At 56.8% G+C, this 27,351-nt stretch overlaps 8 protein-coding genes across 8 annotated transcripts; 5 read left to right on the top strand and 3 right to left on the bottom strand.

The window, feature by feature from the left end:
• Positions 1 to 3,503: 3,503 nt before the first annotated feature.
• Positions 3,504 to 4,128, top strand: CH63R_10818 (Cell surface glycoprotein; the record flags this gene model as incomplete). The annotated part of the gene is made up of 3 exons (XM_018305792.1): positions 3,504 to 3,688; positions 3,799 to 4,025; positions 4,097 to 4,128. The coding sequence occupies 3 exons, from the start codon at positions 3,504 to 3,506 to the stop codon at positions 4,126 to 4,128; spliced, it is 444 nt and encodes a 147-aa protein (XP_018155216.1).
• A 1,454-nt stretch (positions 4,129 to 5,582) lies between these two features.
• On the top strand, positions 5,583 to 6,680 carry CH63R_10817 (Lipase esterase family; the record flags this gene model as incomplete). The annotated part of the gene is made up of 1 exon (XM_018305791.1): positions 5,583 to 6,680. One exon carries the CDS (start codon positions 5,583 to 5,585, stop codon positions 6,678 to 6,680), a length of 1,098 nt encoding a protein of 365 aa, XP_018155215.1.
• Positions 6,681 to 7,206: 526 nt separating this feature from the next.
• CH63R_10816 (Sda1 domain protein) lies at positions 7,207 to 9,490 on the top strand (the record flags this gene model as incomplete). Its single annotated transcript, XM_018305790.1, has 2 exons — positions 7,207 to 7,253; positions 7,303 to 9,490. 2 exons carry the CDS (start codon positions 7,207 to 7,209, stop codon positions 9,488 to 9,490), a joined length of 2,235 nt encoding a protein of 744 aa, XP_018155214.1.
• Positions 9,491 to 10,137: 647 nt separating this feature from the next.
• On the bottom strand, positions 10,138 to 11,259 carry CH63R_10815 (uncharacterized protein; the record flags this gene model as incomplete). The annotated part of the gene is made up of 2 exons (XM_018305789.1): positions 10,138 to 10,743; positions 10,777 to 11,259. The coding sequence occupies 2 exons, from the start codon at positions 11,257 to 11,259 to the stop codon at positions 10,138 to 10,140; spliced, it is 1,089 nt and encodes a 362-aa protein (XP_018155213.1).
• Positions 11,260 to 14,161: 2,902 nt separating this feature from the next.
• On the top strand, positions 14,162 to 16,061 carry CH63R_10814 (Major facilitator superfamily transporter; the record flags this gene model as incomplete). The annotated part of the gene is made up of 4 exons (XM_018305788.1): positions 14,162 to 14,351; positions 14,437 to 14,719; positions 14,794 to 14,941; positions 15,006 to 16,061. 4 exons carry the CDS (start codon positions 14,162 to 14,164, stop codon positions 16,059 to 16,061), a joined length of 1,677 nt encoding a protein of 558 aa, XP_018155212.1.
• Positions 16,062 to 16,440: 379 nt separating this feature from the next.
• Positions 16,441 to 19,810, bottom strand: CH63R_10813 (AMP-binding enzyme; the record flags this gene model as incomplete). The annotated part of the gene is made up of 7 exons (XM_018305787.1): positions 16,441 to 18,180; positions 18,241 to 18,334; positions 18,387 to 18,671; positions 18,731 to 18,834; positions 18,902 to 18,984; positions 19,036 to 19,170; positions 19,234 to 19,810. The coding sequence occupies 7 exons, from the start codon at positions 19,808 to 19,810 to the stop codon at positions 16,441 to 16,443; spliced, it is 3,018 nt and encodes a 1,005-aa protein (XP_018155211.1).
• Positions 19,811 to 23,261: 3,451 nt separating this feature from the next.
• CH63R_10812 (uncharacterized protein) lies at positions 23,262 to 24,163 on the top strand (the record flags this gene model as incomplete). The annotated part of the gene is made up of 2 exons (XM_018305786.1): positions 23,262 to 23,406; positions 23,871 to 24,163. 2 exons carry the CDS (start codon positions 23,262 to 23,264, stop codon positions 24,161 to 24,163), a joined length of 438 nt encoding a protein of 145 aa, XP_018155210.1.
• A 478-nt stretch (positions 24,164 to 24,641) lies between these two features.
• On the bottom strand, positions 24,642 to 26,567 carry CH63R_10811 (MFS transporter; the record flags this gene model as incomplete). The annotated part of the gene is made up of 2 exons (XM_018305785.1): positions 24,642 to 26,179; positions 26,285 to 26,567. 2 exons carry the CDS (start codon positions 26,565 to 26,567, stop codon positions 24,642 to 24,644), a joined length of 1,821 nt encoding a protein of 606 aa, XP_018155209.1.
• Positions 26,568 to 27,351: the final 784 nt, after the last annotated feature.

The raw sequence follows: 27,351 nt of genomic DNA, 5'->3' as shown, positions 1-27,351 counted from the left end.
AAAGATTTTCGATGTCCTTCAACCCCCCTGCAAAGGGCCCCAGGGCAACCAGGGACCCCCCCAGGCCCAAGTCAAGTTGAGGATCGAGTCGGGTGGAAATGAGCTTAGTCCAGCAAAAGGCCCGGCCACTACCAACCAGTCATCGGCCGCGCCCCAATCTTTCAGCTGCCTCTTTCGGTGAAGCGGCTCCTGGTATTGGGCGTGGCGCATCGGCGCGGAGAGGGGCGCGCTCTCCTGGGAATTGTCTCACTCTCTCGTTCTCTCTCTCTCTTTCTCGGCAAGGACCCTGTCTGATAACACGCAAAGTTGTGGGCGTGGCGTCTGGCAGTTGATTTTGCCTTCCAAAACGGCCACCGCCGATGGAATATTTGAAGGGGAGGGGGGGGGATGGGCGGCGCGTTCCTGAGCCCCAGTTGACCGTTGCCTCGGGTGGGTGGCTTGGGGACTACCAGTTCGCCGATAACGAGTCCAGTCTCCGTCCGGCGCGGGAAGGGCGCGGGCGAGACAGGCACAGACTTTTGGTCCAAGGCCCCTAGGAGACGCCGCCCCGGCGAGATGACGGCGCTATCATCCGGGCGGGCTGGTGACAGGAGCAGGGCGAGGGTTACACTGCGAAGGCCTGCGAACCTCTATTCTGGGCCGTCGAGGTAACATCGTAGTATCCGTAGCATGGAGCAATTTGGGGTGTGTTCGTGTCATGGCATGGCCCCATGGGTCTCGGCTTGCAACGCTGATGCTTCAATAGCTCTGTCGGCGCCTGTTGCCCACCGGAGAGCGGACCTGAGGTCGACAGCAATAGCAGAGCTCATAAGCTTAAAGCTTCATAGAGGGCCATACCTACTCCGCTCATCGGCGGGGGTCCCCCTCCCCCCCCTCTCTCATGTTGGCCGGCTGGATCTACCTACCTGTAGGCGCTGTCGCTCGATTAACGAGAGCAGACACAAACCGCCCCGACAGACTCCAGTCGCTAATCAGAGTTCTGTCCCGCGCGGCGACCAGGTTGACGTTGATGGAAAAGAGTTGGTCAGAGATGATGGCGTCGACAACTTTGGGGGGGCGGAGAAGGACCCTATCGTTACAAGAGTCTAGACAACCTCTGCAACGGCCTAGGTTATGGAAAGTTGGTATAAAAAGATGCACGCGCAAGTTGCCTTTCATTCTTGGGCGTCGACATCATCGACAGAAGAGCATAAAAGAGCACAATTCGAGTGTCGCATCGGATCATCACGGACAGCATCATCGCCTATGCAGGTCGGCGGCGCGGCCCTCGATCGACGCATTCCAATTGGCAGTTTTCCCCTCCCGCTAACGATTCGTCCCATCTATCCAATCTGCCAATTCAGGCTTTTCTTCTTATTCTACCTACGATTTTACTGTGGTTCCTTTGCTCTGCCACTAATAGGTACGCATACTTCACTCACTCATCGCCGGCCTGTTCCTTATTCCTATCGCCGAGTCGTCCTTGTTGTCGTCACCCGCAGCGGCTGGCTATCCTGTCCCAGTCCCTGTAAACTCTCCCTTGTCACTCGCCTGCATATCGTACCTTTTTTTTTTTCTCTTTCTTTTTCTCCCCTTTCCCTCTCCGCCCGTCTCCTCATTTCCTCATGCACGCTCGGGTTTCCCCGCGCTGAGATCTCGGTGTAAATATCACGAGGCTTTGCCGCCGCGACGGATGAATTCTTCCTTTGGAGGAGGAATGAGGGGAGCTGGGTGAGGCTATCCCGGATCCAAAACACGCCGCAGCGAGTTGCCGGCAGTCGTTCCACTCGAGTGACGGTGACTAGAGCAAGTGTTTCTTGGCCCTTCGAATCCCCTCAACCCGCCCCAGCCAAATCCGAGAGAGAGAGAGAGAGAGAGAGGCGGCGAGGGGGCACGGCATCCCAGATCTACACCTCATCTCCGGCTGCGCACCACTACGTATCCGTGCATTCATCGTCTGCTAAGAGGAGAAAGAGAGAGAGGTGGTAGAGAGATGGCTTGCCTTCCGACCGCATGTTTCTTCCGCAGTCCCAAGACTTTGGTCGGCTTCCCCTCCTCCTCTTCGCCCGTTCTCAGTCTGTCGCACGTTTTCTTGTACCCCCCCCGGAAGGGCCAAGCGTACACCAACCACACTTAGCTCTCTCGACCCTTGCCCCGGTCATCTGGTGTGTTTACCAGCGGATGGCCTTTCCGTGCCGTTACGCCTCGGTGCGTCTCTGCCAATCGCCTCCGCACCTGGCAGCTCCGTTTTCCGAATCGAGAGCAATGGACTTGGGAGAACGCCATGAATTCCACGAGAGCACCAGAAGCGCGGTAGGAGGCAAACTCACCTCAGTTTGTCGTCCGACAAAGCCCATGTAAACCAAGTGGCGCGTCGTGCAGTTTTCAATAGTGTCCGGCTCTGTACCCAGCAATAAAGTTGGTTGGTGTTTGCCCAACTTTGCCCTTCAAGCAACTTCCTCCCTCTCTCCCTAACATGCATCCGCCTCAATGCCCTCTCAACTTTTGGCTCTCGACAAAGAATCAGCGTCGTTCCTCGGCGAAGGGGGGGGGGGGGCTCTCTCAGGAATCCCCTGCGCCCAACTCGGAGCTAGGCTGTATTGGATGAACTCCCCCCGCCGAGATAGCATTAGCGAGGGCGAAGGGGAGGGTGTGGAAAATCATTTCACGGTTCCCTAGGCCACAGAGGGGGGAGGCGCACGCGTTCCTCGACCGAGGGCCGGCCATGACAGGTTACGCGGGCCAACCCTTTCTACGGATATGCTACGCCTACGCCTGCGATGGATGCGCATGTTCATCTTCCTACTGCGAGGCAAACTCCAGCCTGGGAGCCCACACACTCTCCCAACCTGCCTCATGCGGACGCTCCGCTTGCTGATAGGTGGGAATTGTAACCACGCAAAGAGAAGGCGGATGTTCCTCGCTGAGAGTCTCTTCTCCCCATGCTCTCTATCCCTCCTCCCCCCTCTCCTCTTTCATCCCCACCCCTGGTCCTGTCTAGTGCTCAGGAACAGGGTGTTACCGTGCCGGGGAGCCTGGCTTTTCCACAATGATTTTACACCCTCGATGTTGTTTCTTCGCCATTGAGCTTGGTCCCCCCTTGTCCGTTTATCCCAAGGCCCCGTCGATGACCCGCCACCCCATCGCCTCTTCTGGACGTTGCCCAGAAGGGCGGGTGAACTCCGCTTCTTTCTCTCGCCCTCTTGCGTCTGGTTGCTGCGCTTCGTATTGACCTGCCGCGAGTTGTACCATTACTTGCTCTGTTTGTCCATCTGCGGGCTTGGCCTATCTACCCGCTCCCCCCGTCTTCTCAACTCCCCATCCGTCATGTCCAGCAGCAGTCTTGCGATTATATATCACGGTGCCCTCGCCTCCATGTAGCTTTCTCTCTCTCCCCCTTCCCCTTTCCTCTCATCCACCGACTTCCTACCAGATCCATCGAATCAAGGCCTCCCCATCCATCTCTTAGGACCTCAGTCGATCGTCTCCCAGCAAAGATCCCTTCACCCACCCCAACCGTCAAAATGAAGGCCGCCGTCATCCTCTCCCTCGTCAGCTTCGCTCTCGGCTCCGTCCTTGAGAAGCGCGAGTGCTCCGGCAACAACTGCAACCGTCAGGTCACCGGTACCCGCGAGGGCCTCCTGCCCCTCACCTCCCGCAAGGCCGACTGCTCGTCCTTCCTCCAGGCCACCGTCACCCCCTCCCCTACGTACGTCGCCTTCTCCCATCCCGTTCCTGCTAGCCCTGCTCTTCGTTAGACGGGAGGCGGAGATAATGCAAGATTGGGGGCCTCTGTGTGACTAACACCGCGCCCTATAGCACCGTCACCATCACCGTCACCGCTGCCCCTGCCCGCCTCCGCCGCGACGGCCAGATCGCCAACCGCCAGGTCACGGAGCTCCCCACCGCCATCCCGGCCTACGCCTCTTCTTGCGACGACGCCGCCGAGTACTCCTCTGCCTGCTCTTGCTGGGGCATCACCGCTGTCACCAGCACTGCTCCCCGCCCCACCGTCACCGTCACCACCACCGTCGACTACTGCGAGGGTAAGTTTTCCTTGGATGGCGCCGAGCCCAGTGATGAATGGTATGCTAACGTGGGCACGCAGACTTGTAAGCGTCTCGCCAGACGTGGGGATGGAAGGGTTGAAAGGATGAGAAAGGCCGTTCGTCTTCATTTCGAGGCCCGCTGCTAAGGGCGAGGGAGGGAAACGGGAGGCGACGGTGAAGTCGGAAGAGCTTTTGGATGGGGCAAGGACGATCTCGTCCTCGTTCCCTTGGGTCATCATGATCATCATGAGACAACCCCCTTGACTACGAATTCAATGGACTTGATCATTCACTCTCTACTGGCTTCTCTTGTCGTCTCTCTCTCTCTCTCTCTCTCTCTCTCTCCGAAGCAGCTGGTTCTCATAACGCAGACGGAGTAAAACGAACTTGGTGGTTTGGGGCACGCGTATTTACGAAGGAAAACGTTCACGACCGACTTGATGGGTGACACGGGCACCAGCTCTGACTGGGTTTGGCCCTGTTGCTGGTATGATATTCAAATTCATGTGTAATAATTAAGACTAATTTGTCCGCGCTCCTTCGATTCCTCCTCAAATGGTGAGACGTGATGTGTAAGTAAGTATGAGCCCGAGCAATGGGCCTGTTACCTCGATGCCAGATAGCGTAGACTTGATAAACCAACATCGGCCATTTACGATCCAAATGAGCCCGACTTACTGTAGTATATGTAACTGACTGGTGGTCCGTGTTCGTGAAATGAAATGTAAGAGGCACTTTTGAAAGTCGTGATTGCAGCGTTATCAAAGAACCGACATCGTGTCTTAAGTTGGCCTCGCTTGCTTTTGCTGCAAGCCACGTGCTGACATGAGGAATCTCACATGGCATGAAAGTCCATCCAGTAACTGTCTCTTGCAGCAAACTCATGGTGGATAGAGAATTGAGATTGCAGCAACTCTGACCCCGTGTGTGTTCTGTGTTGGTTCGGCCAAGTCTATTGAGCCTCATGTCTCGACAAAGAGCCTGCAGATTGCGTGATCCCCTTCCCCCCGTCTCGGATGCATCGCCGGACGAATGTTCCACGACTCTGGGTCGGGACAGAGTGTCGATCTTTTCCCATCATCCGAACTCTGTTCGCCGTTAACCCCCCACACCACATTTACCCCCCCCCCCCCCCCCCCAGCCCTCCCATGTTCAGACGCAGCATTCCCCAGAGAATGTTTCGAAACCCGCAGCGGATGGCCCGCTTCGATCGTGTTTCCCGCGTGCCTCTGATTGAAAGGGGGGGAAAGGGGGAACATGGCGGGGGTTCGTTGGAGCCCGAGTCATCCCTGGGAGACGATGGTCGGGCGGCTGGCCATTCGACTCGTCGGTCTCAAATTGTCCCGCCTTACGCTCGGCGTTGCGTCAGAAGCTGAAAAGATTGTTACTTGTGTCTTATGCCTCATGACCCTGCGCGACGCCGTCAGCTGAATGCATGTGTACTTTATAACTGTTGCACTTGTTGAACTCATCGTGCGCCTTGGTCGCAAGGAATGTCCCCCAACAGCTTGTTTCACGAACACCTCATAGCGAAGCGCCTTGATCGATACGAAGATGCCTCGCTCACTCAAAAGCATCGCCCTCGCCTTCGTTCGGCCCGCCCTTGACGCCCTCGTCTTCGGCCGCCACCTCCCTTGGCCCCTCCGCTGGCGTCTCCTCGCCCTCCAACCGATAGTCTTCCTCACAAACTCCCTCGCCGTGGGACCGTACCTCTTCCGTCGCCCTTATACCGTGATACACATACCCCTCGGCCCCGAGCGCTCCCTCCGCGCGCTCCTGTTCAGGCACGCATCTGGCACAGGGACCGGCCGAAACGGCCTGCGGCCCCTGCACGTCGACTGCCACGCGGGCGGCTTCGTCGGGGGCGTCCCCGAGGCGAGCGTGCCGTTCTGCTCGCTCCTGGCGGCGGAGACGGGGGCCGTTGTCGTCGCTCTGAGCTACCGCCTCGCGCCCGTACACCCGTTCCCGGCCGCCATCGACGACGTCGACGCGGCGCTCGCGTGGCTCCGACGTCATGCCGCGGAGGAGCTCGGCGCGGACCCGACGCTGATGACGGTCTCGGGCGCCTCGGCAGGTGGAAACCTGGTCCTGGCGGCGAGCCAGGGGATACCGTCTGACGAGTTTGCCATTCGCGCCGCGGTGACGTTTTACGCGCCGGTCGACCTCCGTCCGAGGCCGGAGGATAAACCGCGCCCGGCGGCTTTCCCGAAGCGGGATCCCATGTCGTTCATGCAGCTGCTGTACGATTCGTACGCGGCGCCGTCGAGGGAAAAGGACTTGGACAATCCGCGACTGAGTCCCTGCTTGGCCCGCGAGGAAACCCTGCCCGAGAGAATGTTGCTCGTGGTTGCCGCCGTCGACATCCTAGTGCAGGAGCAGCTGACGTTTGTGGAGCGTGTTCGGAGAGAGCGGGAAGATAAACGGAAGCCAGGGGGTAGCGTCGAGGCTGTGTACGTGGAGGAAGCATTTCACGGATGGCTAGAAGGTGAGCTTGCTATCTCTACGCCATGTCACAAGAGGTTGGCTGACATTGACACAGTACCTAATGCTGTGATACCTGTGGAAAAGAAAATGCAGATGTGGGAGAAAGGGCTGGAACTCATCAAGCAGACTCATGCACAACACGGATTTGCCTGGAAGAAAGTCTATTGATGGGGAATATACACCATAGTGGTGTTTTGTTATCATTCCAATGATCACTTTCGGCGGTCAAGTTTCTGAATGTAGTGCACTGATCATTTCGTGGCTAATTCTTTCTCAACTCAATCAAGTGCAGGTTCTTCACCAATATAAACCGTTTAATTAGAAAATATTTCCATTTTATTCCAAAAACAAACTGTGGTATATTGAAAGTTATTATTCGCTGAGTTCTACGTTGGACGGGAGGTAGGCAGCCTGAGATGAAAGTCCATCGGCGTTCTACTCGATGTGATTCAGGGTATTTCGGTGTGTTTCGGTGTAATCACGTATGAGCTGCTCGGTGTAGACTGGGCCGGGTCCAAGCACGACCCGACCCACATACTTGGAGACCGCAGTGGGTCTATCGATAAGAAACTCAGAGATAGCGATAAGACGCAAAAAGTTCCAGTCGAGATTTTTTGACGGGCGGCTCCCCGCTGCCGCTCAGCCATTTTCCCACCATCCACGCCCACTCGATCCAAGCAGACAGACAGCAATCATGGGAAAGCGCAAGGTCACCGCCCTTGAGAAGGTCGATATCGACTTGTGAGCATCAATCCAGTTCGTCGTATACGTCAATTCCTAACCTTCACAGCGCGAGTCTGCAGTACAAAATCCGCCGGGACCCCAAGTCCTACGAGGAGAACTTCCTCCAGCAATGGGGCCAGTACGAGAGCCAGCGCGAGGTCTTCCTCGTCTCGCCGACGACCGCGACGAGGGAATACATCGAGTCGTTCCATAACCTGGTCGATCTCCTCGCGCACACCGTGGACCTGTACCCGAAGCACGCCGTCGCGTTCCCCGACGACCTGAAGGCGATCCTGCTGCAGCACCACGAGGTGTTGCACCCCGAGCTCCGCGAGAAGATTGTCGGAAGTCTGGCGCTGCTGCGCAAGAAGGAAGTCATCGACTCAACGACCTTTCTGACGACGCTGTTCCCGATCCTTGTTTCCTCGCCGAGCAAGACTCTGCGGACACTCCTCTTCCAGAAGATCCTTACCGAGATGCGCAACGCGAACTCCAAGGCGACAAACCACCCCCTCAACCGCACAATTCAGACCGTCCTCTACAACCTGATCACGGCCGATCGCACTTCGCCAAAGGCCATCTGGGCCGTGAAGCTCACCCGCGAGCTGTGGAAGCGCCAGATCTGGACCGACGCGAAGACCGTCGACGTCATGAAGGAGGCGGCCCTCTCCGACAACGAAAAGGTCGTCATCGGCGCCGTGCGGTTCTTCCTCGGCGGAGACAAGGAGCGCGAGGAGCTGGAAGACGACAGCAGCGACGAGGAGGAGATTGACCTGAACAAGATGAAGCATCAGATCGGCATCAACAAGAAGTCCAAGAAGCAGGCGAATGCCTACAAGAAGGCCGTCGCCAAGATCCACAAGCAGGAGCGTGGCAAGGCGAAGCCTCACCCGCTCAACTTCTCCGCCTTCCACCTGTTGCACGACCCGCAGGGCTTCGCCGAGAACGTCTTCCAGAAGCACCTGCAGAACACCAAGACGAAGCTGGCGCACGAGAACAAACTGCTTGTCCTGCAGCTGGTGACGAGACTGGTCGGTCTCCACCAGCTCACCATCATCAGCCTGTACTCGTGGTTCATCAAGTTCCTCACACCCCGCCAAGAGTCCGTCACCTCCTACCTGGCCTCGCTGGCCCAGGGAACGCATAGCCTGGTGCCCCCGGATGCGGTCGAGCCGCTCATCCAGAAGATTGCCAACGAGTTTGTCTCAGAAGCCGCCGCCTCCGAAGTAGCCGCCGCCGGTCTTAACGCCATCCGCGAAATCTGCGCAAGACAGCCCCTGGCGATGACCGACACGCTGCTGCAGGATCTTGTCCAGTACCGCAAGAGCAAGGACAAGGGAACTATGATGGCTGCCAAGGGTCTTTTGTCGCTCTACAGGGAAGTCGGCGCGGACTTGCTGGTGAAGAGGGACAGAGGCAAGGACGCATCCATGGGCTTGAGGAGCGGCGAGATCAAGACGAAGAGGTTCGGAGAGCAAGCGGTCGGAGGCATCGAGGGCATCGAACTGCTGGCCAAGTGGAAGGAGGAGCAGCGCAAGCTCAAGCGCGCCGCCAAGGGTCTCCCCGAGGACGGCTCCGACAAGGAAGACGAGGAGGAAGATGGCTACAAGTCCGAAGACTGGGAAGTCGACTCGGACGACAGCGACGACTCTGGCGGCTGGATCAACGTCGAGCACTCGGAAGATGAGGATGACGAGCCCGCGCCGAAGAAGCGCAGGACAGGAGAGGACGGATCCGACTCGGAGGAGGACGAGGACGAAGAGGACTCCGCAGCCGAGATCGAGAGGATACAAAAGCTCGCGACGACGACGATTCTTACGCCGGCCGACCTCCAGAAGCTCCAGGAGCTGCGCATGGAAGCCAGTCTGAACAAGACGCTGGGCAACCGCTCGTCGAAGCGTCAAAAGGAGATCGAGAAGGCTCTGGCGCGCCACGCCGACGACGGCCTCACGGCGGAGCAGATCGAGGCGCCGGCCAGGCTGCGCAAGACGACCAAGGAGGAGAGGGTGGCGATGGCCAAGGAGGGCAAGCCGGGCCGCGACGAGCACAAGTCGACGCAGGCCATCCGCCGGTCCAAGAAGGACGCCGAGGGCAAGAGCACGACCAACAAGGAGAAGGCCCGCCAGAAGAACTTCTTGATGACGCTGAACAAGGCCAAGTTCAAGAACAAGAGGAGTCTGGTGCAGACGCGCAAGGTGCTGCAGGGCCACATCGACAGGAGCAAACGCGGCGGAAGACGCGCCAACGGCATGTAAAGGAGGAGGGGGGCATACAAGCAAGCATCTGGTTTGTCGTGATCGATGTAGAGCATTTGTGGCCTTGTCCCGTTTCTCGAGTTCTGCAGGACAGGGACGAATATAATTTAACATGGCTGCGGCTGCGGGGTTGAGCATGACGAAATAAAAGCAAAGTTGATTCTCCCATGAAACCTCCCCGTCGAAGGCCGTGACGGATGTGATGCTTATCAACTCAGGTCTCGGTCGTTCGAACACGTTTTGCCAGGCTTGCTCCAGCATTGATACGAAAGGCGCCTGCCTCTATGTATGCTGCGTGTTTCTTGGGCTCGAGAAACACCAGCCGAGGAAAGTTGTTGGCCTCTTTTGTTCAGTGACTTGACTTGACTTCTACCGAGATCATCTAGGTGAAGAAAGTCAAAAGGTCTTGGGGTTGCTGGCTTGTTACAAGATGCGCTTGCTGGACGGATATCTACGCGATCAAAAAACACCCAAACCCTACACCCTGAAGCTACCAACGCCAACAATAACACCCTAAAAACAGTCGAAGCATCTAACCGGACACGCTCATATACAGCAATCACTTACCTACCTTGGAATCCACGACCCGTTCCCACCGTGAAGTGAGAGACTGCCCGGATCGGGCTCAGCCCGAGAAACCCGCCTCACTACCTCCAACTCGACTGTTCCTCTCTTCTGCGAGCAACGCGCCTCGCCTTGCTGGGCCAGTTCCTCCGCTTCCAGTCGGCCCAGCCCCTCCTATCGACGCTGCGGAGAGCCTCATAGCAGTCGTTGCACAGCATCCGGCCCCAGCGGGCGGCGTTCCTCAGACAACCGCACATCTTGTCTCTGCCCGACTGCTGCTGCTGCCGCGAAGGACCGTCTTCCCACGTTTCAATCTCGTTCTCGAGCCATTCCTCGTCATCACGCTCGTCTGGGCTCCGAGGAGGCATGCGGCAGTCCCAGCAGAGCCCGTCGTCCGCCGTGTTGTCCACCTCCTCGCCGCAGGCGGTGCACTGCTTGGTGTCCAGCATGACGCTCGCGCCCATGCCACGCGAGCCCTCGACCTCGCAGTTGTTGCAGTAGGCTTTCTCGTTGGCGGCGGGCTCGCTCTCGCAGATGACGCAGGTGGCCGCCGCCGCCGCGAGGGTAGTCGAGGCCTGAGCCTCCGAGGCGAGCCGGTCGACGCAGTCGTGACATTTCCCCTCGCCGGGGGGCACCTGGTTCCTGAAGCAGCCGTTGCACGTGTGCCAGCTCCCGTGCTCGGGCTCGTCCTGTCGTGGGTTAGCATTGGAACCATTCCCTACCTCTACCGTTTGTCCACCCTTGTCCGGACCGAAGGCGACGAGGACGCAGATGCACTCCACGCAGCGCCGGCGACCGGGTGCCGAGGGCACGCCTGGTCTCTTGCACCGCAGGCACAGAAACCCCTGAGTGGGTTTGGGGACTGGGCGGGATTCGGAGAGGTCCCGGCCCGGCCCGGATTCTTCTCGGTCGGCGCGGCCGGGCGAGTGGACAACAGCACGGCGGCTGAGTTCCACGAGCGCCTCCGCAGCGATGCCGCGGAGGACCTGCTGTCTGATGTTGGTCTGGCGGCACTCCTCGCAGACGGGGTAGGTGGGCTGGCCGTTCACGACGGGACCGGGACCCAGCGGGACCTCCCTGCACTGGGGACACACTCTGACGACCTGTTGGTTAGTGGTGGGAACATGCCTGGGAGGCCGGAGAACTTCCGGTCTCGGCTGCTGGGAGCGTCTGTCGGCCGACACTCTACGGAGGAAATCGGGCATCGGAATGGGGTGAGAGGCGGCTGCCGTGGGGACGTATCGGCCTCGTCGGTAAACAGAGGCCGGGTTTATTGTTTGCCACATCGCTCTCCTGAGGTGATCATCATTGTATGGGAACATGTGTGCAGCTTGATAAGCCTGACGACCGAGGGAAGCCGCCGCAGGTTGAGATGGCCTTGCATCACGGCTCGGGATCCAAGTCGGACGACCGGTGCGGTTGTTGGTGTCATTGTCGTTCCGGTCGAGGTTGGAGCGCTGTCCCTGGCTAGATGGAAAGTATCCCTGGCCAGATGGGAAGTATCCCGGGTTGGATGGAAAAGTTCCCTGGCTAGATGGAAAGTAACCCGGGTTAGATGGAAAGTATCCACCGCTCGATCCCACGCCATAGTCACGATGGTTTCGGTAAGGGTCCATCCTGATTGCTGTTGCTCTTGCCGACGGTGGGGATTTGTTGGGAATCTGGTCTGAAGTTAGCTTTGATGAGAGTGGTACTACTTACTTTGACTGCTTGTGGGGTGAATTGGATTAATGGTAAGCAAGGGTGTGAGTAAGTGGAAGCCCGGTTGAGTTGATGAAGTGTGTCGGGATCAAAAGTTGTCTAGGTTGACTGGACGAATGACGCTCTTATGTATAGAATCAGAGACCGGATACCAGCTGTATTGTTCGACAGGTCAAGGGTGGTGAAGATGATGTGCGTTGCCCTCGTGAACAATAGACTTGATTAGGAAGGTAATCACGGATTGTCCGAAGACTTAGCCTTCGGAAGACTGTCCTTTGACACAACCAGCGGTGCTTTGCGGGCTTTAAACAACTCGATTCAGCATCAAAGATAATCAAAGAAAGCAACCAGTTACTTGTGACAAAACAAATTTGAAAGGTGGCAATACCTAGGACTCAGCAGTGCATCATTCTCGCTATACGATTTCAAGAACCCAGCCGAGGTATTTGATTGCAGACCATTAGATAACCAGATAGCAATCTGAGCTTCTACGATGCCAGGAAACTATTAAAATGTAATAAGAGTTTGGTCATACATCCAGAAAAATTTAATCTGACTGTCAGGCGGGACGGTGGTGAAAACCACTCAGACAACAGGGATGGGAGCGCCGTAATAGCGTGTGTCGTCTGTCGCCTGAGAGAATATCGACGCAGTGAATAAATATATGGCTAAGCTTCCCCCTAGAAACATGGGTTTTGTAGGAGAATACTCTCAGGCCCAAGCACAGGAAGATCTAGAAACAGAAACGCAGTGAATCTTAGGAATGGTTACTGGAAAGACAATCCGATTTGCATCGGCTCGAGCGAGAGCAAGGAATCTTGATGTGGTTTGGGAGCAGCCCCGTCAAGCAAGGGTCACAAGCCCTAGTAGCCCAGATCGTCTAGTTGGTTAGGATGATACGTTGTGGTTCTTCTATACAGCGATCCGTGTTGACGGCGGTTCGAATCCGCCTCTGGGCACATCCAAATCTTTTGCTCATGCTTTTGCCGGGGGAGGTAATAGCGACATCTTAACTCTTCGCTGTCCTGTCAGGAACATGAGATTTTTGGTTAGGGTCGAAGATCCGGTGTGTTGGCCGACGGCATTCGGTCGGTGAACCGATCAATAGTGGATCCCGGAGCCAGAAGCGGAGCCTTCGAGAATGTTTCACTCGGCCTACACGGGAACACCAAACCAGCTTACAATCCTGATAGCTCTAGAGGTAACATGGCACTGGGGCTTTGTTCTAAAATAGTGTCCATGGGTAATAATAGCCCTTTATTCGATATTTTGACCACGAGTTTACCATTCAAAGGGATTATCAAGTAACTAAAAGAACTCATCAGTTGTCCTGATCTGTCGAGTGAACATCAGAGGCTCGCGCATAATGGTGTCATAAGTTGGCTGTATTTGAGAGTTCTCGTCTGCTAATGTGCTATGCCGCGAACGCATGAATTGAAATCTCGTTGGACTGATCAACTGTCGCTGTAGTTACTCGATGAGTTGGAGCCGACCAGGGGCTGCTAGCCAGCCAAGTCTTTTTTAGCCGCCGACAAGGGGACGGGGTGCTCACAATGGAACGAGAGTCCTTAATGTTCCCAGGTTCTTCATTTCCTGGTTCAATTCCCAACAGTTTCCCTACAACCGGCATCCATGGGTGGTCCTTCACCCTGCCGGCACGGGAATTCTACCAGGATACACGCAATGACAACCAACCAAGGCCAGAAGAGACATGGTCGCTACCGAAGGAGGTACTATCATCAGATAGAGAGAGGCGCTGAGCTCCCGGAGTTCCGTCGCCCGCTCGATGTGCCACATGATCAAAATCCGGTCACTCAGGCTCTGCATATCAGGCTCATCTCAGGCTTTGTTGATACGGCTTTGTCCGATGCATTGAATGTGACTATATCGCCTCGGAAAACGCAGAGAACTATCTGTAAAACACCGCAATGTCTCTTGCGGAAGTTGGGCATATTAATTGCCGAGATGTCATGGTCCGACCAACAACGGCCTGCAGGCGCATCACGTCAGTTGCCGTTGGTTCCCATCCGCTATCTGACCTACTTTCCTGATTAGGGTCACTTGTTTGCTTCCATCACCGGGATTGTATGGTTCGAGACCCATCTAAAAAAATCGATATCACAACTGGTCTGTTGGTCCCGGCCGCTGATTCGAGGTTGAAGCCACAGAGCCAGATTATCCAGAAACCGAAATGCAAGGGCCCTTACCGTAAGGGCTTGGGAAGAGTGATAAGGAGGTATGTGTGCATGTTCCTCCAACGGGAGAGCGCGGCGCGAGCCGCTGTTGGTATTTAACGCCCGTCGCCGCCGCGCCGCAACTTTGTTAGTCCATTGAAGGGTGGATTTCGTCCTCGTTGCATTCTCTCGCCTTTTGTGGTTCATCGAAGGCAAAGACCTCATCCGAGCCATGACGACGGATGAGAAGCGCCCTTTGGAGTGCGACATTGAGCATAGCGGCCCTGACGCAGACGTCGTTTCTTCCGTGACCGAGGAGACCAGCGATGCGGCGAACCAACGGAAACACCCGAGAGAGGGCTGGGCATCTTGGAGGTGGCCTTGTGTTCAGTCAGCCTTTATCTTGGGAGGCCTGCTCCTTGGTATGTAGCCTTTTCCCCAGAGATTGCCCCAAGGCCTTGATCCAGACTGTTCTTTCAACCGACTGACGCCAGTGTCAACTGCCAGGGTACGACGTCAGCAACATCGCGAACATCCAACCTCCAATCTACTCAGAGTTCGGAAATGTCCACCTCCTGCCGTGGGTTGCCACGGGGTACACCGCAACGCAAGTGTGCATGGTCCCGCTCGTCCGCAAGCTCGCGATCCTCGGCAACGTGAAATCGCAGATGGTCTTGTATACCCTGATCTTCATCATCGGTGCCGCAGTCTCGGGTTCAGCGACTAGCATAAACTCGGTCATTGTCGGTCGCGCCATTGCGGGTGTTGGGGGAGCCGGTATCTACCAGCTGTGAGCTACACACATTTGAAGCCGTCTTGGCATCAAGCCTCCTCTCCCCCGTCTCGCTAACAGGTCTTGAATAGTTGTATTGTTGTCAATGTGCTTCTCTCTTCCCCCGCAGAGTTGCCTCGCCTTCAAGGTGTGATGGCAGTTTCCTGGGCAGTTGGTCTCACCGTGGGCCCTGTCATTGGAGGGGCCTTTGCTGAAAGCCAGAGTGCCACATGGAGATGGGTAAGTGATCGACAGCTCGTTTGACTTAGCAAGAGGGTTAGTACTGATGCTAATGCATATCTAGGCGATGTATCTCAACTTGCCAATCCTCTCCATCATGGCCATACTCAACTTTGTGGCACTCCCCTCAATCCGTCTGGCGCCCGGCCTACCGATTGTTAAAGGACTTCGCGCCATCGACTGGATCGGCGTGGTACTCCATATGGCCGGCTTCATCCTCTTGTGCTCCGCTCTCATCTTCAGCGGATCCACGTGGGCCTGGTCTTCACACTCGGCCATCACGGCCTGGGTGGTCGTCGGCGTCATCTACGTCGTCTACTTTTTGCAGCAATACTTCAGCCTCTTCACCAGCAAAGAGAACCGGAGCATTCCAGCGGACCTCCTGAAAGACAGGACAGTTGTTCTGGTCTGCCTTGGGACGTTCGCCGCTGGAAGCTGCTACGGCATCGCCCTCTATTACACCCCCTTGTTCCTGGCCTTCACCAAGGGGTTGGAGCCGATGCAGGCTGCGGTCCGGCTCTTGCCCTTCATCTTTACCTTCATCGCCTTCACGATCGTCATGGCCGGCCTGATCCCCGTCATTGGCAGATACGCTCCATTCTACGTTATCGGCGGCGTCTTGACCATGGCAGGTGCCGGGCTTCAGTCGCAACTCACAGTCCAAAGCTCCGAGGGTCGGATCATGGGGGCCAGCACCCTTATCGGCGCCGGGACCGGATGCATGTGGCAGACCGGCGTTGCCATCTTGACGCAAAGCGTGCCCGCGGATCGACGCCTCGACGCCACGGCCCTCTTCATCATGGTGCAGCTGGGCGGCATTTCCATCACGCTCGCCCTGGCAGGCTGCATCTTCCAGAACCTTGGCTACAGCCGCCTCCACGCCCCCCTTTCTGCACTGGGATACAGCGAGTATGACATTCGCGAAGCTTTGGCGGGGCTGGAATCCAGAATCTGGGCTACTGCGGACCGTGACGTGGTTCAGTTCGTCGTGGGGGAAGTTGCGGGTGTGATCGCCGACCTGCAGTACGTGATCGTGGCCTCGGGGGCCTTGGCTTTTCTGAGTGGCTGTTTCATGAAATGGCAAAAGTTGGACTTTGGAAGAACACAGGAAGCCAAGTGAGGTGTTCAGCAACGGGCAACTCAACGAAACCAACGCAACTTCTTTGGCTGATGCAAGACCTGTTTGCCGACATGGCGAGAATAAAGAGTGGCCACAGTGCTCATGACATTCATTGACCTCGAGAAATTAGCGGCCTTGGACGGCGGATTAGAAAAACAAAATGGATTCTAATTATCAAATGCTACTCCGAGACTCGGTTTCAACAGCCGTGACAACCAGAGGAAAAGACAAGAGTAAGGACTGTAGTTATATGTCTGAAAAGAAACAAGCCACTAAAACATTGCAGCGGCCCTAAACACCATGTCGAACATCAGACCCAAAAACAGAAATATCATCCATGAAGAGTCAGCAGTGAGGGGCATTGTGCGGGCCCAGCCCCTCAAGAGTCCCAGATAGCACCGTAAGCTGGAACGCCGCGTGTCTCGAGGCCGTAGACAACCTTCTTTGTGATTTTTTCGTTGGCGATGATGATGACAGCTTCGGCCTGGAAGCTCTTGGCAAGATTGTAGCCCATCTTGACCAAGTCTGGGCGACCCATGGTCTTGGTGTCGTGGATCACCGCGTTGGGGATCTTGGACTTGATGGCGTCGAGGAGCGGCTTGCCAAAGGTCTGCTCGGGTCGCGGGGTCGACCAGATCAGCTGGGTCGGACAGCTCTGGTCCTGGATGTGGCCAAGGAGGGGTCCGATCCCCGAGCCGGTGGCGATCACCACAATGCGGTTGAAGCAGGTCGCGATGCGCATGACACCGCAGGTGGGAACGCCGCGCACCCAGATGTGCGTGGGCGGCTTCTCGATGCAGTTCTTGGTCCAGTCGCCAGCGTTCGACACAACCAACGAGAACCCCTTGGGACGGTGCTCTACCCTTTCCGGGGCCGGGATCGTGGCGAAAGAGTGCCATTCGAGGAGAGGGCGCCGGGACAGTCTGACGAAACTGCCGTTGACGGGGACCGTGTAGCCGAAATGCAGTCTCACGGCGTGGTTGGAGAGGACCTCGGCCTCGACAGGGACCTTCTTGAGGAACAGCCAGGAAGAGGCGATGCTCATGGTCGCCATTATGAGAATCCAGAAGCCGGGAGTACGGATGCAGGCGGCGCCTAGCGACATGTCCGCCGCTCTCCCATCGTTGGCGCCAAGAACGATTTGCACCCAGAAGAGACCGAGCATGGTCCAGCCGACGAACCGGTGCGTCTTCTCGAAGAGGTCGTGGTGCGTCTTCCGGAACGCGGGCCAGGCGAGCGCAATCGTGACGGTGAAGAGACCGGTGAGCATCCAGGACACGACCTTTGAAGCCGTGGACTGGTAGCCCCAGACGGGACACTCTGCGAGCTGGCAGACCTCGTCGCTGATGTTGGTGGCCAGAAGCCACGCGCCCGCAGAGACGGCGGCGCCCGAGTGGACGCCGCCGAAGTGGAAGATCTTTGCGCAGCGCTTCCTGACGGCGAGGGGCCAGGACTTGGGCACGTTGCAGGTGACGGCGTAGAGGGCGTTGATGACGAAGTCCTGGCGCGCGAGGACGGCGACGAGGAGGTTGATGGCCGTGAGGTTGCCGAGCCAGGTCCTCTGGAACCCGGCAAAAGCGAGCGCGACGACCGCGGCGATGTTCAGCGCGCCAACGATCGTGAACAGGCGGCGGTAGACGATGGCGATGCGGTGCACGAAGCCGCGGTAGGGTCGGGCCAGGGTCTTCGCGGGGACGTCCCGGCCGAGATCGGGCTTCTCGTCCACCTCGGTGAAGCTGGAAGCGGAGGACTCGGCGTTGAGGTCGGTAACAGACGACTTGCTGTCTGTGGAAAGGGACTCCTTGGATGCCGTCTCCCTGATTGTGATGCTCGTCTCTTCCTTCTTGTCATTCTCCGTGACGGTGACCAGGTCCTGTAAAGCCCGCTTGTCCACCTTGCCGTTCGAGGTCAAGGGGAGGGCATCGAGGAAGTGGAACTTGGTCGGGATGGCGTAGTACGGCTGGCGGGCCCTGACGTGGACCTGGATGGCGTCCAGATCGCAGTCCCGGGGCGTGACGAACCCGTGGATCTCGTTGTGGATGAACAGCGTGGCGGCCTTGGAGACCGCTGGGCACGTGTTGATGGATGCGGTGACACCGTCGAGCTCGACTCGAAAGCCCTGGGGCGTGTTGTGAGTAACTGTGAATAGAAAGATAGGAGATACGTGTACACTACTAACCTTGATCTTGATCTGGTCGTCGACTCGCCCGAGGATGTCAATGGAGCCGTCTTGCCTCCAGCGTCCGAGATCACCAGTATTGTACATCATAGACCTAAGAAGAAGTCAACGAAGGTCATTTTGATGGCGGAGAACTGGAGGATTACCCGTCCTTGGTGAAAGGGTCCAGCTTGTACCTCTCGGCAGTCTTCTCGGGGAGAGAGACGTAGCCGCGAGAAATGCCATGGCCACCAGCCCACATCACCCCAGGCTCACCGACCCCGAGAGCCTTGCCGTCAGAGTCGAGGACATAGACCGTGTTGTTAGGCGTCGGCTTCCCAATGGTCAAAGTCTCTCCCGGTTGGTGCAGGTGCATGGTGTTCACAATGGTAGTCTCTGTAGGCCCGCAGCAGTTGTAGTAGGTTGCGTGCGTGGCCCACAAGTCCGCGAGTCTGGTTTGAGGATGTTAGTCGGGTTAGGGCTCGAATGCTTGTTTCAACGTAAGGGGTACCTTTGAGAGCTGGGTTCTCCCGCAGTGGCGGCAACTTTGATATTGGAGTACTCTCGAGGATCGTACTTTGCCAAGATGCTCGGTGTGCAGATCAGAACTTGGGCCTGGATCCCTTTTGTCAGTACAGCTTAACATGACGATATGCCACCTGGGTGGGAATCAAAGCTTTACTTCTCTCAGACATGGTTCCCATTTCGGGCCTCGGAGGACGAGGGTGCCTCCGTTGCAGATACACCCGAGAATTTCCCATGCGGCTGCAAGATAGTCAATATCAAAATTGGAAAACCTGGGGGTCGATCCCATACCCATATCAAAGCTTATGTTCAACACCTGGCTCACACGAGTGCCAGTTGAGATGCCGAGATCACCCGGCGAAAGACAAACGAGGTTGGTCACATTTTTGTGCGTGACGTCCACTCCTTTGGGAGTTCCAGTAGTTCCTGGAGACCCAATTGGTTAGTTTTTCCACTCAAGGCTATTTCAACCACACTGCCTTGACTTACCAGAAGTGTAGATGACGTAGCACCCGTGCTCTGGTTTAGCCAAGTCGTGGTAGGCCCGAGCCTGGGAAGTCTCTTCGCTCTCCCCCAAGTCCTCGTCAATAACAAGCGTCTCACAGGAACAGCCGAGTGTCTCGAATCGATGCTTTGTTGATTTGAGACACAAGACGTGCTTGCCGCCCGCTTGTTCGAGGACGAACCGCAGCGTAGAGTCGGGCACCACACCACCATCAAGTGGCACGTACTGAGCTCCGCAAGAGAGGACTGCAACAATGCCAACCAGCATGTCAATGCCTCGCTTGACGACCAGCGGGACTCGGTCGCCCGGTTTGACCCCGAGGCCGGTGAGTTTCCTCGAGAGCTGGTTGGCCCGGGCAGCCAGATCGCCGTAGGTAATCTCTCGGATCTGCTGCGCAGACAGGTCACGGGCTGCGGTGACATGCGGTTGAGTCTCTGCATGATGATAAAAGGCGGCCGTGACGGTGGGATATCTGGACTTGATTCGTGGACCCTGGGCGAAGGAGAGAGGGACTGGTCCAACCGGGGTTGACGCCGGGTCTTGAGCGAGCTGGTTCTGCATACTTGCGAGACGGAAATAGAACTGAGAAGGTTGTGGCAGGGGTTGAATTCCAAATGGATGCCAAAAAAAGAACCAGGCTAATCCGAATCCTGATAGATTGAAGGAGAGAATGCTCCTGAGTTCCTCTGGAGTCATCAACTAGCTTGCGAGTCGTCATGACTTTAAATATCCAGCCAGATCTCCTTGTTGGGCCACGGCCGTCCAATCTCCCTTCCCTCCCGCAACCTCGAGACTCTTCCTGTCGTCTTTCCTTGATCAGATGCAGGACGGGGGGAAAGAAATCTCTCACCACCATGTACGGCCGTCTTGAGTTGCATCGCAACAAGTTTATCCGTGGGGGATGCTGCGTGAATCCTCGCGCCGACTCGCAGACAACCCATCTCCACACATCTACAACGAACCCTCTTGGACTGACACATCGAAACGCTCCTTCCGCGTTCAGAAACCTCTCGTTCGCCTTTTCGAGAAACGCCATATCCTTGCCAGGTCGCGCACGCGGTTGAACGAGCCTGGCCACGAGCCTTCTCAAACAGGAAAGCCCGGGAGAAACCTGCGCAACCAGCTCGACAACGCCTCTCACCGAGACCAATCATCGAACCAGAGGGGGGGAGGGGGGAGGGGGACAGACTTCTGCAACCCGCTGCAGGTTCCGCCGCCCTGATGATTGTTGCTGAAACCCGGTTGCGAGCTTCATGCAAGCACTCTATCATGGCGGCAAGTTGCCGTGCCGCTTTGCACGATGTCCACAAATGATAACGGTCAGTAACGCCCACACGGCCCGGGCTGCGGAGTGGGCCTCAGTCGGCGGGCGGAGTTGAGGGTTGATCTTCTGGCGACTGAAAGCTTCCCTCGGCCGAGCTTAGAGGCACCTGACCAGACGGAATACGAGCTCGGGTTCGGGAAGGCGACGAACCTCGCCGCTGGTTGCTGGAAACAAGTGCAAAGAACTTCACTCATCAGCCGGGCACGATCGCTCACGTCTAGGAGCCGGGCGGCTCGGCTGGGAGGTCGGCATCGCCTCGGAGGATCGTCAGACCTTCAGGGGTCGTGACCTTGGAACGACACCACCAGCACAATTGTATGTCCTTCCGAAGGACACCTTGTGACCGACAGGTTGCGTTTGAGAGTACGGACCCAGCCACTGCGACCGATGATGTGCCGGCCAGGCTTGCCAGTCCTGGAGGACCACCCTCGACGGCCTAGATCGAGATGACTCCAGGATGGCTGCAACGCAATCTAATCAATCTCGACGAGTGGATTCAAGTGGTGTGATTTTCCGCCCCGGCGATCCGTGGGTATTGCTGGCCAAGCTTCTGCCGCCATCACTTCTGCCGGTCCCCGGTGCAACCCATGGGGCCGAATGGCCGTGGACTGTGGGGGAGGAGGGAGATGCCACGGTCCAGACGCGGACAGCTCGATTCCGTTTGCGCCACGGCGTGGGAAGAGCTAATCCTTGTTCAGCAGAGCTCTACGGCGCTGCAACCTCGCCTCGCCCATCTAGATCGACGGCGGAGCCTATGCGGAGGCCCACGAGACGGGCCAAAAACTGGGAAGCACATCATACAACCGCTGAAAGGCGCGGCTCCCTTCCTGTGAGAGCAAGATGCCGTCACCCCTTGGCACGGTATTTAGCTGTGCGCTCTCGTCTGATGACAGATGCTGATGTAAACGCACACAGATCACACATGTTCGGGGCCCTACATCCCCTCTAACCGGTTTCTGCGAAACCACATCCATGCCAACTTCCACCTCGACGCGGCGGCCCAACAACGTCACATTGAACGGGCGAAACGGCGTGGAGCGAGCCATGTCTTTTTTTTCGCAGTTGCCGCAACGGGTCATGTCCTCCGAGCCGCTGCCGCCGTTCTTGCATCGGAGGCGGGCCCCGGGGCTGGCGTGGGATGAGTGGGTTTAGGGACTGGAAATGGGATGACAAGGTGCGCGCGCAAGCGACGGATCGAGAAATGGTCGAGATTCGATTATGGTGTGCAGGGGGTTGGTTCTTGTGTTCTGCGGTGGTGATCTATCCGAGTTCAACCGATGTTGGTCATATTGAGGTGGCTGGGATGGGTTTGGCTTTGGCTTACACGCCGAGCGTCACGAGATCCGAAAACGTGAGCAACGCAAAACCGCCTATTCGGCCAATTATCCTCAGTACCCAATGGCCGGGATAATCTAAAGGAACCCAGGACACCCAATACTGGCTCCATCTGGATCGGTTCAGTAGCGCTGACAGGTAGGTGTTGGGGAAGTAGGCCCTAGTTGTCCGCCGAGTCCTTGCCAGACTTTCTCATGTTTCCCTACCATACTCTGTGTGAAATTTCACAAGAGCTTTTCCCCCCAGAAATCGGGTTCGTCTTTCAGAGGAGGAAGATGCTTTTTTGGTTTTCCTTCTGAAAGGTTACATCGAGCTAGAGTCTTTCTCGCCCTTGGAAATACTATTCCCTGTCGACTCATCAGCCTATCCTGGAAGGCATCTAGAAGGGACTTACTATCACACCTGTAGCTTGTCGACTGATTCAAACGACTGATTACCGCCGATTTTCTTTTGCATATGGGTGCTGTGTTGAAGGTTATATGAGACTTGCATACTCCTGGCATCTGGAAAAAAGCTGAGTTTGGCCGTCGAGAGAAAGATAAGTCTGGCCATGCTAACTTGCACAAACATTGCTTGACATGATGTTTTGAGGGAATTGTGGCATTTCGCATTTACAAGAGTCAGAACATGAGTCCTGTTCTGCAGCCTTACTTGCGAGCTGTCTTTCCAGGTGAGGCTCCTGCTGCAACATACGTCAAACTTAAGACAGAATAATGAGGGGGTTATCTATTTAAGAAACCAAAGAATTGAATATGTTTAAATAACACATACGTTTAAGTCTAATTAAGAGTAAAAGAATATAGTGCTAGGATAGTTATTAACTAAAGAAGTGCAGTTTGGAGCTGGAACTAAACAGTTTTCAATAACTGTAAGGGAACACAACCTGAGGTCATTGTCTGTTCTAGCATCAGCAAATAAAGAAACATTAAGACTTAGATAACAAGACACAAAAGGAGTATTCATTCTTGTTTGTCCTGTATACTTGGTGTCACGTGGTTTTTTTTCGCTTGATCAAATTCAGCATCAGGACCAAACTCGAAAATTGCTGCGGACCGACCGGCCTGTGAATGCCGCCTGGAGTAAATCTCTTGTTACAGTCATGAGAATTCCGAGAAAGAGGTAGACAATAACGGAATTAATATCTGCGTCTTGTTCCGCTCTTTCCTCCGCACAACTCACTGCATCACAACTCACAACATCAGGCTCGCTTCAATTACTAACCTCACTAAGTCACCTCACCTCGCAAACTCCAGCAACAAGAGGCCGAACTCCCCAACCTCAACACATGAATAAAGCACCGGCTTAATGGAAAACGCCCGTCGGAGTCGCAGAAGAACACGCAGGGAAATAATGATGGCGTCTATCGGTTCCAACTCCAGCAAGGGCAGCAGCGCCTCCGGCTCCCAGAAGCTGCGCCAGATCATGAATCTGAACCCGTCAGCCAGACCTTTCACCCCAACAGGCTCCGGCCCTCCATCTTCGACCCTTCCTAACACTGGTATGTACCAGTACTGCTGCCCGGTTGATCGACCTTCTCAATATGGCCTCGTCACCGGCGTCTTCACATGCCAGCCCCGCCCCCATGCATCTACCCGCCTCAATCTCACCGATCGGAGGGGGGATCTTCACATGGTGCAATCTCACCGGCTCAATCACGACAGCAAGGCTAATTAATGATCGTTCAGGAGCAGGAGATCTGGTTTACCATCAAGCCATGGCCGTCGAGGTCGCGAATATGGTCGCGGCCCAAGGTACGCCTCACCCACTTCATTCTTATCATCAATCCTACCCACCCATCCACCCCCGAGTATCCCCCAGCACCAAGACTCGCATAGCCAAGCATCGGCCCTTTTCTTCTTCTTCGAGGACCTCCTATTTACGGCCTGTCGCTTGCGTCATATGCATCCTCAATCCCTCCTTCTCATCTCGGCAACCTCTGCTCATACTGACAACAAGACCTAGTTCCGCCATCCATGAGGCCGCCCCCCAAACGCAAGCCCACGACCAAACCGGGTGGCCAAAGAACCTCTACCGCATACGCCCAACGCGTCGATGACACTATACCGAGTCTCGTCGTTGCTACCAACTCGGCCGGTTCGGCCGACCTCGATGCGCCCAAGACCCCGCCGAATATTCAGCCCAATCCTCGAAGGGGAAGCCCCACGCCCGCAGCGTACACTTTCGCCGATGACGACGAGTTCTATCCCGGCACCGATCCGCGACTCAAGAAAAACGCTCGTTGGGTGAAGTGTTAGGGCGGAGGATAGAACATCGACGCGCCAAAGGGGGATGGGGGAGGCTGCGTAGTTGTTGTGTCGTCGTGCCATAAGCGACTTGGTCACTTATCTCTTTGAAGTTGGACAGTTAGATTTGGGCTTTCAAGGCATAGAAATCCATACAGGCTCGATGAGACAAACGGGAAGCTGTATCACGAGAAGCTAGGGTGCATGTCTTGTGCTCCCGGCCAGGTATGCAGCACTCCGCAGTCGGCCGAGGCGGAAAGGAATAGCAAGATGGTTTCTATATCTTGTGCAAATATCTCATTGTGGCATGTGTTATGTACTTGGGCTCACGGCTGAGCTCCTCCAAGCTCGGGCTGGGCGGTCCAGGCTCTTACCGAGACACGTCGCAGACAAACGCTTTGCAAACGCTGTGCAAACAGGGTAACTCGCCGCTGCACTGCTGCAGCCACGGCCTGAACCACGGCCGTTTACTCTGGAACCGAGAGAAAGGCTAATCGTACAGCAGACTAGCCAGGAAGCCTAAGCCACTGAAGACGGTGGCCACGATGAACGTTGAGCGGATGGCGGAGTTGTACTGCGTCAAGACCGGCAACAGCATCTCCGACGGGAGGACGTTGGGGTCTCTCAAGCCAACGCCGGTCCCAGCATTCATGATCGTCGCGATTTGAGCCGCAGTGATACCAGGCACGGCTGCCAGCCGGTTCTGCAATGAGCTGGCAAACACATTCTGCGCGATGGAGATACCCAAGGAGGCGCCGAGCGAGTTGAAAAAGGCCATCAAGGCATTGGCTATGGGCCCGTCGCTGGCCTTGATAGCCTTGCCCTTGGCGCTGGCTCTCTGCACCGCGACAAAGGGGACCTGCCAGGCAATGCCGGTGCCCACGCCGATGATGACCTGGAAGCCGATGTAGGAAGCAGTCGGCGAGTCGACTTTGAGAGTATAGAGCAGCCCCGAGCCGATGACGAAGATGGCGGTGCCGACCCACCCGAAGGGCTTATACGAGCTTACTTGGGACATACCAGCGCCGGCGAAGATTCCGATGACGGCCATGGTCACAACGTACGGGAGGATGAGCACACCGGAGCCTGTTGCGGTCGTCCCCAGCACAACCTGGAAGTAGAAGGGCAGGAAGAAGTTCTGCGCGAACATGGCGGCCGCCGAGCAGGCCATCTGGAGCGCGCCGGCGATCACGGTCCGTTGGCGCATGACGCGAGGCGGCAAGGTCGCGTTGTCGCCGCCCCAGAGCTGCGAGGAGACGAGCGCGATCGTGAGGAGGCCGAAGGCCAGCAGACAGCCCCAGACCCGGGCGTCTCCCCACGCGTACTTGGTGCCGCCCCATTGGAGGGCGAGCAGGAGGCACACGACCGCCGGGACCAACAACAACGTGCCCAGTGGATCGAACCTGGCCGCCTTTTGCAGCAGCGAAGGTGCCGGCGGCGGCGGCGGCAGCGGCGGCGAGCCGACGGTTCCAGATGGACCCCCGGATTCAGTGGTGCCCTGTCGAAGACGTTTAGATTCGGGGTCACTTCCCTCGAGCTTCCTGGCAGACGGCACGCGGAACACGCCCAGGATGACGGCGAAGGCGAAGGCCCCCAGCGGCAGGTTGATCCAGAAGCACCACCGCCACGTCAGCGCGGGCGAGTCGGCGAAGACGCCGCCCAGCGGCGGGCCGACGAGCGAGGCGATGGCGAACATGCCCGTCAGCAGGGAGAAGAGCAGGGGCCGCATCCGCAGCGGCGCGGCGAGGGCCAGGATGTTGACGGCGCCCGAGTACAGCGCGGCGCCGCCGACGCCGGCGACGGTGCGGCCGGCGATGAGGGCGCCCGAGCTCGGCGCCAGCGCGCAGACGACGGAGCCGACCTCGAAGACGACGAGGCCGGCCAGGTACGTCCACTTGACGTTGAGGATGGTGTAGACCTTGCCCAGCGACGGCTGCAGCGCCGTCGAGGCGACGAGGTAGGCGCTGCGGTACCAGCCGACGTCGTCGAGCGAGCGGAAGTCGTCGGCGATGCGCGGGATGGCCGTCGCTGCGGTTCGTGCGTTTGTCTCTTAGGCTTTGGGAAAAAAAAACCCCCCAGAATCTCTCAAGACCCGTGAGGGGGGGGGGGGGGGGGGGTCCACGCCTCACGTACCCAAGATGGTGTTGTCCACCGCCATCGCGAAGACGACGGTGCATAGCCCGGCGGCGAGCAGCGCAATCACCGCCGGCTTGGGGAACTTGCCCTCATCTGCGCCGGTAGCGCTCGTCGTTGTTCCTTGTGTTGTCTCTTGTGTTGTCCCCTCGTCGACCTCGGCCGTCGGTGTCTTGTCTGCGTGTTCACATCTCGCTCCGTTCTGCTGGGCGTCGTCGTTGCCAGGGTCGTTTGCTTGCACGGTCTCGCCGCTGCCGGCTTTCTCGTTGAGTCGCTCTGCCATGGCTGAAAAGTGTTGAATATGTATCTCGCATCGGCAGGGGGGGGAGATTAAAAGTCAATGGCATTGTGATCAAGATGGGGAAGTGGCATTTCCCCGGATAAGAACCCAAGCTCGCTGTTGAAACAAACTGCACGAATCATGTAAACCCACCCGGTGAGCACGCAGCCGGGACCTTTGACTGGTCTCCATCATCGCGACATGAAGTTAAAGGTTCCGTCCGGACCGAAGCAGTTGGATGGAGAAAGTCAATTCAAGTTTGACAGCTGGTGGAAACTATGTCTCGACAAGTACCCGTTTCGCTCATCTCTTCGCCAGAGATGACGCGCCGTCTTGACTGGGTACATCCCTCTGTGCCACGTTGACAGATTTTCCTGGCACGAGAGATTGAATGCTTTCCAGAGTGGTTCCAGAAGAAGTTTGCAAACCATGAACTTCAGCTTCTGCTCCACTATGCAGGATACTTACTGGCTCTTAGTCATGGCTACTCAACTCAAGGTCAAAGCTGTCCCTTTGCCCGATCAGCAACAGCCGCCTTTGACCATGCTTCCTCTGAAGCAATAAAAGTAGCATGTGCAAACGCCGTGTCAGATTTTATATGCTGCGGTCCAAGAGGGCCTCAGGGCGTTGGCATGATGATGAGGGCTCCAGAATCTCCGTCTCAGGTCCTCCGGGCCGGACATGATAGTGGAGACACGGGGACTAGTAAAGTCGCCGAGTGGGTCTCCCCGCTAGATGCGGAGACTTGTGATTTATTCATGAAGCCCTCCGTGCCTAGCCGTTGTCA

Source organism: Colletotrichum higginsianum, assembly GCF_001672515.1.
Source record: "Colletotrichum higginsianum IMI 349063 chromosome 7 map unlocalized unitig_7, whole genome shotgun sequence".
NCBI lineage: Eukaryota > Fungi > Ascomycota > Sordariomycetes > Glomerellales > Glomerellaceae > Colletotrichum > Colletotrichum higginsianum.
This window is presented reverse-complemented; position numbering and strand designations above follow the sequence as displayed.